We start from the raw sequence: 12,009 nt of genomic DNA on the forward strand, positions 1-12,009 counted from the left end.
GGAGCCATCAGCCCCTATTATACACCTGCTCTCCCCTCACATCATGTCACTGTGTGTTACCAGCCCAGAGATCTGACCAGTCTCCTCCCCGCACCCTCTGGTGTATCTCATACATCAGGAGCCATCAGCCCCTATTATACTCCTGCTCTCCCCTCACATCATGTCACTGTGTGTTACCAGCCCAGAGATCTGACCAGTCTCCTCCCCACACTCTCTGGTGTATCTCATACATCAGGAGCCATCAACCCCTATTATACTCCTGCTCTCCCCCTCACATCATGTCACTGTGTGTTACCAGCCCAGAGATCTGACCAGTCTCTTCCCCGCACTCTGGTGTATCTTATACATCAGGAGCCATCAGCCCCTATTATACTCCTGCTCTCCCCCTCACATCATGTCACTGTGTGTTACCAGCCCAGAGATCTGACCAGTCTCCTCCCCGCACTCTCTGGTGTATCTCATACATCAGGAGCCATCAGCCCCTATTATACTCCTGCTCTCCCCTCACATCATGTTACTGTATGTTACCAGCCCAGAGATCTGACCAGTCTCCTCCCCGCACTCTCTGGTGCACCTCATACATCAGGAGCCATCAGCCCCTATTATATTCCTGCTCTCCCCTCACATCATGTCACTGTGTGTTACCAGCCCAGAGATCTGACCAGTCTCCTCCCCACACTCTCTGGTGTATCTCATACATCAGGAGCCATCATCCCCTATTATACTCCAGCTGTCCCCCTCACATCATGTCACTGTGTGTATTTTGTTAGAATTATTTTGAATTATGTTGTGTCCTACATAAGCTCTGTCTCCTTTTCTTGGCTAGATGTGATCGCTGACTTCCAACCTACGTGCATAAAGTTGTCTTTAATGTTCCCCACGATCGCAAAAGTGGACGATGTTATTGGAAATCTTAAAAAATTTTCAAAGTTGGACCTAAAAGCAAAACAGGAAGTGATAAAGAATGGAAGACCAATGCCTGAACTTAAGGGCCTACTACAAAAAGTGGAACAGAGGAAAATCACGCGGTCCTTTCAAACAGAGTGGTACCAGCGGAAGGAGTGGCTCTGTGGTTGCGTTCTAAAGAACCGCCTATACTGCTTCCCCTGTCTTCTGTTCTCCACCACCGACAATGTGTGGACTAACTTAGGTTTTTGTGACTTGAAAAATCTACCCAGAAGCCTCAGCAAGCACGAAAAGTCCACCACTCACATTCATAGCCAAATTGCTCTAAAAACGTTCGGCGCCTCAATGATTGATCTGGCTTTAGATGAACAGCGGAGGTTAAACATCAGTGTCCACAATGCGAAGGTGAAGGAGAACCGGGAGGTCTTAAAGCAACTTATTAATGCCACATGTTTCTTAGCGAAGCAGGAGTTGGATTTTCATGGCAATGATCAGAGTGCAAGCTCTACAAACCAGGGCAACTTCGTGGAGCTCTTGCATTTGTTTGCCGAGAAAGATAAGACGTTAGCTAGGCATTTGGAGGCCTCCACCGTGTTCTCTGGATTATCGAACCAGTTACAGAACAATTTGATCGAAGCTGTCGGTGACGTCATCAGAAATGACATTAAACAGGAGATTAATGGGGCCTCGTTTGTTACCGTCGAAGTGGACAGGACAACGGATGTCACCAACAAAGACCTGGTGTCTGTAATTTTGCGTTATGTAGCTAAAAGTCAGGTGAGGGAGGCGTTCCTGGGTTTTGAGGACGTGGGCGTAGACCGGCAGGCACCGGTTGTGGCTGATTATGTTTTGGGAGTGTTGGAGAAATACGGTTGCATTAGCAAGCTGGTAGCCCAGACTTACGACGGAGCCTCTGTGCAGGCATCAGATCTTAACGGGGTGCAGGCTAAGATTAAAGAGAAGGTCCCGGAAGCCATGCTGATCCATTGTTATGCTCACAACTTGAACCTGGTGTTCATGCATTCAGCAAATTCTATCCCCGAGTGCAAAATTTTTTTTGAAACGCTTGAGGGACTTTCAACTTTCTTCAGTAAGTCGCCCAAGCGCATTCACTTACTCAACTCCGTTGTGAAGCAACGTCTACCAGGCAGGGCGCCAACCAGATGGACCTCCAGTTCTAGACTGGTGCCTACTGTCAACATGTACCATTCAGACCTACGCGCTGCATTCCAGACAATGAGCGAAAATCCCGACGACTGGGACAACGACACCTTGATCATGGCCGCCGGTTATGATCACTGGCTCTCCGAAGCTTCGACGTGCTTTTTGCTAACGGTGTACGAGGGCGTTTTCAAAGAAACCGCCGCACTCTGCCGCGTGCTGCAGAAGAACCTCATGGACATTGGGTTCTGCTGTTCGCGGATCTGTCACGTCATGGGAGCGGTGGAACGTCAGCGGCAAGAGTTTGACAGTCTCTACAGCCTATTCGAGATGATGTGCGTGACGCTTGGCCTGACAGACGACGGCCGAGGTAACCAGGTGACGAGGGGTGAGAGGCAGAGACTGTTCTATACCATTCTGGACAATATCGCTGCGCAAATGAAAGCTAGGTTCGATCATTACGCCGAGCTCCATTTCCTAGGTTTGGCCGATAGCTCGAAATTTTATGAAATGTCGCTGCACTTCGACGACGCCAAACTGAAGAGCCTGGCAAATTATTCCAGGCATTTTGACTTGGTTAGACTGAAGGCTGATCTTATAGGATTGTATAGCTCGCAAGTGGTGAGGAACGAATGCAGTTCACCGGAAGAGCTCCTCGGCTTCCTGGTCCAGAATGATCTGTTGCAGACAGTTCCTGAGGCGACAAAGTTACTACAACTGGTGCTTACTATACCGGCGATGGCCGCGCCTGCTCAGACGTCGTGCTCTGTTTTGAAACGGATAAATACATACAGCCAGAATCAGACTGATCAGAGGAGGCTTTCATCCCTGGCAATCATCTCTGTTGAGCTGGATAGACTTTTAAGACTCAAGGAAAATAAGGAGGACTTCTACAACAAAGTCACGGACAGCTTTGTCCAGAGGGATGGACGGATGGACTTCATTTACAGATAACGGTAAGACCATGAAATGTATATTTTCATTTGTATTGATTTAAGTATGACTATTATACTCCTCCTCCCCCCCTCACATCATGTCACTGTGTGTTACCAGCTCACAGATCTGACCAGTCTCCTCCCCAAACTCTCTGGTGTATCTCATACATCAGGAGCCATCAGCCCCTATTATACTCCTGCTCTCCCCCTCACATCATGTCACTGTGTGTTACCAGCCCAGAGATCTGACCAGTCTCCTCCCCGCACTCTCTGGTGTATCTCATACATCAGGAGCCATCAGCCCCTATTATACTCCTGCTCTCCCCCTCACATCATGTCACTGTGTGTTACCAGCCCAGAGATCTGACCAGTCTCCTCCCCACACTCTCTGGTGTATCTCATACATCAGGAGCCATCAGCCCCTATTATACTCCTGCTCTCCCCCTCACATCATGTCACTGTGTGTTACCAGCTCACAGATCTGACCAGTCTCCTCCCCAAACTCTCTGGTGTTTCTCATACATCAGGTGCCATCAGCCCCTATTATACTCCTGCTCTCCCCCTCACATCATGTCACTGTGTGTTACCAGCCCAGAGATCTGACCAGTCTCCTTCCCGCACTCTCTGGTGTATCTCCTACATCAGGTGCCATCAGCCCCTATTATACTCCTGCTCTCCCTCTCACATCATGTCACTGTGTTACAAGCCCAGAGATCTGACCAGTGTCCTCCCTACACTCTCTGGTGTATCTCATACATCAGCAGCCATCAGCCCCTATTATACTCCTGCTCTCCCTCTCACATCATGTCACTGTGTGTTACCAGCCCAGAGATCTGACCAGTCTCCTCCCCGCACTCTCTGGTGTATCTCATACATCAGGAGCCATCAGCCCCTATTATACTCCTGATCTCCCCCCTCACATCATGTCACTGTGTGTTACAAGCCCAGAGATCTGACCAGTGTCCTCCCTACACTCTCTGGTGTATCTCATACATCAGCAGCCATCAGCCCCTATTATACTCCTGCTCTCCCTCTCACATCATGTCACTGTGTGTTACCAGCCAGTGATCTGACCAGTCTCCTCCCTGCACTCTCTGGTGTATCTCATACATCAGGAGCCATCAGCCCCTATTATACTCCTGCTCTCCCCCTCACATCATGTCACTGTGTGTTACCAGCCCAGAGATCTGACCAGTCTCCTCCCCACACTCTCTGGTGTGTCTCATACATCAGGAGCCATCAGCCCCTATTATACTCCTGCTCTCCCCCTCACATCATGTCACTGTGTGTTCCCAGCCCAGAGATCTGAGCAGTCTCCTCCCCACACTCTCTGGTGTATCTCATACATCAGGAGCCATCAGCACCTATTCTACTCCTGCTCTGCCCCTCACATCATGTCACTGTGTGTTACCAGCCCAGAGATCTGACCAGTCTCCTCCCCACACTCTCTGGTGTATCTCATACATCAGGAGCCATCAGCCCCTATTATACTCCTGCTCTCCCCCTCACATCATGTCACTGTGTGTTACCAGCCCAGAGATCTGACCAGTCTTCTCCCCGCACTTTCTGGTGTATCTCATACATCAGGAGCCATCAGCCCCTATTATACTCCTGCTCTCCCCCTCACATCATGTCACTGTGTGTTACCAGCCCAGAGATCTGACCAGTCTCCTCCCCGCACTCTCTGGTGTATCTCATACATCAGGAGCCATCCGCCCCTATTATACTCCTGCTCTCCCCTCACATCATGTCACTGTGTGTTACCAGCCCAGAGATCTGACCAGTCTCCTATCCGCACTCTCTGGTGTATCTCATACATCAGGAGCCATCAGCCCCTATTATACTCCTGCTCTCCCCCTTACATCATGTCACTGTGTGTTACCAGCCCAGAGATCTGACCAGTCTCCTCCCCACACTCTCTGGTGTATCTCATACATCAGGTGCCATCAGCCCCTATTATACACCTGCTCTCCCCCTCACATCATGTCACTTTGTGTTACCAGCCTAGAGATCTGACCAGTCTCCTCCCCGCACTCTCTGGTGTATCTCATACATCAGGAGCCATCCGCCCCTATTATACTCCTGCTCTCCCCCTCACATCATGTCACTGTGTGTTACCAGCCCAGAGCTCTCCCCCTTACATCATGTCACTGTGTGTTACCAGCCCAGAGATCTGACCAGTCTCCTCCCCACACTCTCTGGTGTATCTCATACATCAGGTGCCATCAGCCCCTATTATACACCTGCTCTCCCCCTCACATCATGTCACTTTGTGTTACCAGCCTAGAGATCTGACCAGTCTCCTCCCCGCACTCTCTGGTGTATCTCATACATCAGGAGCCATCCGCCCCTATTATACTCCTGCTCTCCCCCTCACATCATGTCACTGTGTGTTACCAGCCCAGAGATCTGACCAGTCTCCTCCCTGCACTCTCTGGTGTATCTCATACATCAGGAGCCATCAGCCCCTATTATACTCCTGCTCTCCCCACATCATGTCACTGTGTGTTACCAGCCCAGAGATCTGACCAGTCTCCTCCCCACACTCTCTGGTGTATCTCATACATCAGGAGCCATCCGCCCCTATTATACTCCTGCTCTCCCCCTCACATCATGTCACTGTGTGTTACCAGCCCAGAGATCTGACCAGTCTCCTCCCTGCACTCTCTGGTGTATCTCATACATCAGGAGCCATCAGCCCCTATTATACTCCTGCTCTCCCCACATCATGTCACTGTGTGTTACCAGCCCAGAGATCTGACCAGTCTCCTCCCCGCACTCTCTGGTGTATCTCATACATCAGGAGCCATCCGCCCCTATTATACTCCTGCTCTCCCCCTCACATCATGTCACTGTGTGTTACCAGCCCAGAGATCTGACCAGTCTCCTCCCTGCACTCTCTGGTGTATCTCATACATCAGGAGCCATCAGCCCCTATTATACTCCTGCTCTCCCCACATCATGTCACTGTGTGTTACCAGCCCAGAGATCTGACCAGTCTCCTCCCTGCACTATCTGGTGTATCTCATACATCAGGAGCCATCAGCCCCTATTATACTCCTGCTTTCCCCCTCACATCATGTCACTGTGTGTTACCAGAGATCTGACCAGTCTCCTCCCCGCACTCTCTGGTGTATCTAATACATCAGGAGCCATCAGCCCCTATTATACTCCTAGAATCCCTGCACAGAACCAGCTTGAATGCCAACATTTGTGTAGCTGTTGAGGTCTGGTGGGGCTTATTGTCTGGTGATAGCTGTTGGACGGACAGAACACTAGTTAGAACTTCATGGCTTGTGCCTTTTGCAGGTTAAGCCCAATGGGACCTCACAGGCTAAGCGCATTCATCCATAGCATTCTCTGTTACTGAAAACAGAAAAAAATATTTCTAAATCTGTATTTTATCCCCAGCAGATGGATGCAGAAGCAGGAACACCGCGGAGGGACGTCTCCTTGTGTCTTCAGAATATAAAGTAAAAGATATCGTACAAGATTCTCCAGGAGAAAACCCTATTACACGAACTATACATCCAGTGCTGGACAGTGGAGATACGTCACCTGCTCCATCTAATCAAAGATTGTTCTGCTGATAAGTTAGATGATGTTACTTATACCCCTTTCACACCAGCTAAAATTCCCGGGTTGGCCACGGAAACAACCCAGCACTAGCGCTGATGTGAAAGGCTCCCTGGCCGAAAATCCCGGGATCAAGGTGCCAGGATTTCAACCCTGGGTTGCTCCCGGGACCTTCACTGGTTGCTGGCTGGTGTGAAAGCTACTCCCTGGTTCCTGGCTTGAATGCCAGATGCCCCTCACCTTCCAGCCACTGCCCATCGCTGGGGGACTGTTGGGGATAGAGCAGCCGGTCGTGCCCCCCCCCCCCCCCTCTCCTGCTGCTGGGGGGACTGCTGGGGACGGAGCTGCCTGGTGCCCCCTCCCTCTGCCTGAATGCTGGGGACACAGAGCTGCCTGGTTCCCCCTCACACCAGAAAATGCAGGGACTAGGCTGGTGTGAAAGTGTCAACTCGGGAATGTCACTGCATGATCCGGGGACTGTATTCTCGGGTAAGGCCCTGCATTTTCTGGTGTGAAAGGGGTATTCTAGAACAAGCTCTACAGGTTCTAAGATGTTCCCCTGTTCTGAATATGTGGGATGTTTTTTACATTGTTCATGCTTTGTTAAACATCACAGGTTGGAAAACATTTCCATGTTCTAAATGTGTGAGAAATGTTTTACGCAGAACACAACCTTTGTTCTACATTCAGAAAATGTCCTCGGGAAATAATAAACCCTATTACCATGATTTGATAGACTAATAGTGTTTCACACATACTGTAACATTTACTGTAAAATATGTTTTATAATGTAAATAATAATAAAAAATGGTGTAAACATATATTCACAGAATGTATTGGCATCACTGATTTATGGGGTATGCAGTCATTAGATCAACAGCTGGGGTAGCCAACTCCAGTCCTCGAGAGCTACCAACAGTAATGTTTTCCAGGTCTCCTCACAGAATCACAAGTTAAGTAATTAGCTCCACCTGTGGATCATTTATAATGTGTCAGTCAGTAATCTGTGCACCTGTGAGGTGAGCTGGAAACCGTGAACTGTTGGTAGCTCTCGAGGACTGGAGTTGGCTACCCCTGATCTACAGTGTCTAGGGCCACAGTGAGAATGTCGCCAACTATTGGCTGATAGTAAAAACATCAAAATGAAAACGGTACACATGAGTTTTTCATGATTTTTTTTGTAAACCCGACTTTTTCATACTTTACCATCCAAATGGGCATAGAGGGAGATTATAAATAATGAGTAAGTAAAACAAGACATTGGTTCCGCCAGCACACTGAGTGGTATTAGTAACCAATCTTGAACACTACATAATAATAGAATTCAGAGATATTGGTTACATATACCTGCGCAGGTGTATGATATGCCCCCAAGCCGCATCAAGGCTTCTCTGTATATTGGGGGTCCCTAGCGCTATATCTAGGGACCCCCAATATACATATGGAGCAACCCCAGACTGCACCTGAGTGGTATTACTGAACTAATTTGAGCATCTACCACTATCTGTATGTATGTTGTTAGAGGCAGAAGGGAGCCCATATTAGGAGGAGATGCAGGTCCTGATATGCCACATGGAGTAGTCTGGGGTTGCTCCAAGTAGGTAGCTCTTAGTTTGGATATATCAAGTAAGGAGCCATTATCATGTGGCTCCTTGCTGGTTAATCGTAGACCCAATTTAAGGTAACGGTGGTGTGGGGTGCGGTGCTCCTGGACTGGATGGGCTGGGTGGCTTTAGTGCGGCATGCCCTTACATTCTATTAACACTTTTTTTTTATTTTCCTCACTAACACTATTTCTTTAATATTTTAATTACATTTCATTTTACTCTCTCTTTCTCTCTCTCTCTCTCTCTCTCTCTCTCTCTCTCTCTCTCTCTCTCTCTCTCTCTCTCTCTCTTTCTTTCTCCATAGCTTCGGCTCCTTACCACTAATATTTATTAACACTTAGTATCTCACTGGCGTGCCGCTAGGGACCCCCAATATACAGAGAAGCCTTGACGCGGTTTGGGGGCATAGCATACACCTGCACAGGTATATGTAACCAATATCTCTGAATTCTATTATCAAGTAGTGTTAAAGATTGGTTACTAATCCCACTCAGTGTGCTGGGGGAACTCTCAGTATTAACCCCTCCCTTGCATGCACCTGAGTGGTATTACTGAACTAATTGAGCATCTACCACTATCCATATGTAGATTATAAATAATAGTGTGCCAAGCGCAGTGAGGCACCGTACCCGAAGCATGGCGAGTGGACGCGGTACACTAATACGGTATCCGTGTCAACCTATACACCCCGAAAAAACCTTGATAAACCCATGTCAGCCTTTTTGACTCTTGACCTTTTGACCCTTGACCAATAGTTGGCGAGCTTTTGACGGTAGACCTGTACATTGCAGTTATAATATACTGCAACCGATTTACTGAGACCTCTTAAAGTTTCACACACATACTGTAGGTGTTTATTTACTAAGATGTGAGTTCTATTTCAGATGGGATGTTGCCATGGGCAACCAATTAGATTCTATCTATTAGAAGGCTCTATATTGATAACTAGATTCTGATTGGTTGCCCATTTCATCTTCAAAAAAACTCCCGTCTCATACCCCTTTAGACAGGAATATCCCAAGATCCCGGATTGTAGCCTGAATTTGAATGATCACAGCCTGACTCCTCTTCACAAATTGCCAGGTTAAACATTTCTACCCAGTAATTTGTTGTTCAAGACAGGTGAATTCTTCTGTGTGACAGGGTCATCCCGGGTCATAACTCCCAGGTCTCCAACCCTGCTTTTTTATTTAACCCGGGATTTACGACCTAGGTTGACCTTTTCAAACAAAGAACCTGCGCTGAACCTCAAATTACTGGGTAGAAATGTTTAACCCAGTAATTTTGCTTTTCTGTGTGAAAAGGGGTATTAGTAAATAAACTATTTTTTTTTTACTTTTTTTTTTTAATAAAAAAATACATTTTGATTTAAAATAAGGATTAGATCCACAAATCAGACCAACGTAGATAATGCAGCTTTGCATAACATGACTTCCAACACAACGTTCCAAGACCCGCGAGCCAGCGGGAGTGTCTTCCACGGACGCAGCACTCCAGTAAGCAGAACATGAAGATAAGGTACTACAGCGCCGCTCAGAAAGAAAACGTATCCTCTATTTGCACGCAAAACGAGGACGAATTCAAAGGGACGGAACAAAAAAAACAGTAGGGAAGAGGGGGTTAAAGGTCAGAACAGAAGCCGTAGGTTCATGATCAGAAAGGGTTCAGAGACTTATTTACAAGAGCAATGTCCGCCCTGTAAAGAAATGACGCATTGTAGGAAACTAATGTGTTTTTATGTATGTATGGAAAAGTTAAAACAAAAAATCGTGAAAAACTCACGTTGACCGTATGCCATGTTGACCTAATGTATATCGCCCAATAGTGGTCAACCTAAAGTCCGGACACTGTGTGCCTCCAGCAGCTTTCTTTGTAGAAATCAGTCTGTAGTCCGAGAAGGGCCAATTCAATTAATCGTGATATGAAAAGAAGCGGGAAGGAGGTCCCAGGACTATACAGGTGAGCGCGCTGGTTTCCCGACCAGAGGATTATTTCCTTCCGCATCCGGTACGGGCGACTAACCACCCAGCTAATTCGCAAGAACCAGAATTCTCTGACAAAACACCACGGCCAATTGAACAGCTCCTACCAGGAGTTAATCTTACTGCGATCAATTGAATTGACCCCAAAGAGTTGAGAAATTTTGGTTTGGGACTTTTCTTCTAGTGTAATAATGTACGCCCCCCCCCCCCATGTTATAATTAAATAACCATGCACAGGTGTAGGTGGAATATGTAACCACCTCGATCAGTCTGTGAATACGCATCTGCAATAGTAAGATACTATGAATACTCAGTAGCGGTGTGAGTGAGGAGACTGCATGCAGCAGACTGGAACAAACTCTGGTATAGCTGCAGGGGGCAGACAGCACACTGGTGCAGATGGTAACTTCTAGCTGAATCGCCGAATAGGAGCACTCATGTAAATATTATGGGTAACTTTCAGTGGTTGGAGGTCAGGAACTGGGAACGACTTATACTACAGAGGGACGTTAGCCCTAGGAGACTTATTGTACTGGCAAAGTCCGGTTTAACCCTTTGCAGTCCAAATTTATTTTTGCAATTCAAACAGTATGGTTTAAAAGTTTAAATTAAATGTATTTTTTTTTTTTCTGGAAAATGACTGACTTTATTATTCCATGTCAGTATAGACGGTAACCTTAGCTGGTAATCTGAGATCAGGCGCTCATAATCCGTGTGTTGTGTGTGAAAGATATTGTCAAGTATAATCATTTGTCTGATGTTGACGTGAGACCTCTTTTTGGCCAGTAGACTGTATCAGAGCTGACGGTAAGCATTGGTGAGTACCTGCCGACAGTAGGGAAAGTAGGGACAGTGTGTCGGTTGGTAAGGCATTATTAATGCACAAATTCGAGAGACCCTATTGTGTCTGGTATGGACTAACGGAAGGACTGCTGCTGCACAAATAGCATACACTCTTGGTAATGTGGGGCTCGTGAAAACCCTCCACAGCAATTGGATGGGGGGGGGGGGGGGGGGGTAGGGTTGGGGGAGGATGTAACCAGACACACAACGCTGGTTTCCTAGGAGGACACAATCTGTTTTTATTTTCTTACTGTGTACCAACCCTCATTGTAAACCACATGATGTGTATTATTACCAATATCAGTGATGAGGATGACGTGACTGGCGCCATTAGTGATGCACTGATGTCATTAAAGGACCAGCCTAGCGCCTTGCTAATTGTTCCGATCAACTTGAGTTTTTCATGATTTTTTCTAATTTTGGGGGGGACTTTTTCACACTCTACCATCCATGTGAACTCTGATTGGGAACGGTGGCATCAGGGGCGAAGCGATGAATGCGAGGGTATGTGCTACACTATTTTTGATCCCACATGTTCAGGTGTCGACATTGACACCCAAAAAAAAAATCAAACACCTGTGTCGGCTTTTGTTAATACATTGTCTATGAGATGATCAGCACCTGTGGAAGGATAAAATAAATAGAAGTAAGCCAACAGGTAAATGCCGACCAAACATTGGCAACATTGAGAAACGGGAAAGGGCAATGGGATGATACCCGCTGACGTCCTTGTTGGGTTTAGCCAGGAAAATCGTAGGAGTACCATGGAAGGTGGGATAGATATCAGGGGCTCAGCCTGCAGATAAATGTCTACAGTTTCCAGTAAGTCTCTGTCCTCATGAATGGTGGGCTCCAGTCGCTCCCACCTTGTCTTTCTCTGGGACATACCACAACCAATCCAAAAGGTGATGTCTTCTGTTGGATATTTCTGAGCAGATGTAATTTCAAGTATGTAGAAATGAGACCTTTAGGTTACTTTGGAGGATAGAGACTTGAATA

General features: G+C 47.2%; 1 protein-coding gene across 8 annotated transcripts in view; it reads left to right on the forward strand.

Moving 5' to 3' along the window:
- Window positions 1–12,009, forward strand: part of LOC146009905 (zinc finger MYM-type protein 1-like) — a 298,717-nt gene that overhangs the window by 188,849 nt on the left and 97,859 nt on the right. For 3 of the 8 annotated variants that reach the window (XM_083150504.1, XM_083150508.1, XM_083150509.1), the window contains 2 exons: window positions 827–3,023; window positions 6,414–7,406. The exons of 2 other annotated variants lie outside the window; for them this stretch is intronic. In XM_083150504.1, coding sequence (XP_083006630.1) covers window positions 827–3,021 — 2,195 coding nt within the window. In that variant the 3' untranslated portion in view covers window positions 3,022–3,023; window positions 6,414–7,406. Of the gene's footprint in view, window positions 1–826; window positions 3,024–6,413; window positions 7,407–12,009 lie in introns of those variants that run through there. 3 more of the 8 variants (XM_083150506.1, XM_083150507.1, XM_083150505.1) reach the window with 2 other exon arrangements.

The sequence above is a fragment of the Crinia signifera genome, chromosome 6, assembly GCF_055691185.1.
Source record: "Crinia signifera chromosome 6, ASM5569118v1, whole genome shotgun sequence".
NCBI lineage: Eukaryota > Metazoa > Chordata > Amphibia > Anura > Myobatrachidae > Crinia > Crinia signifera.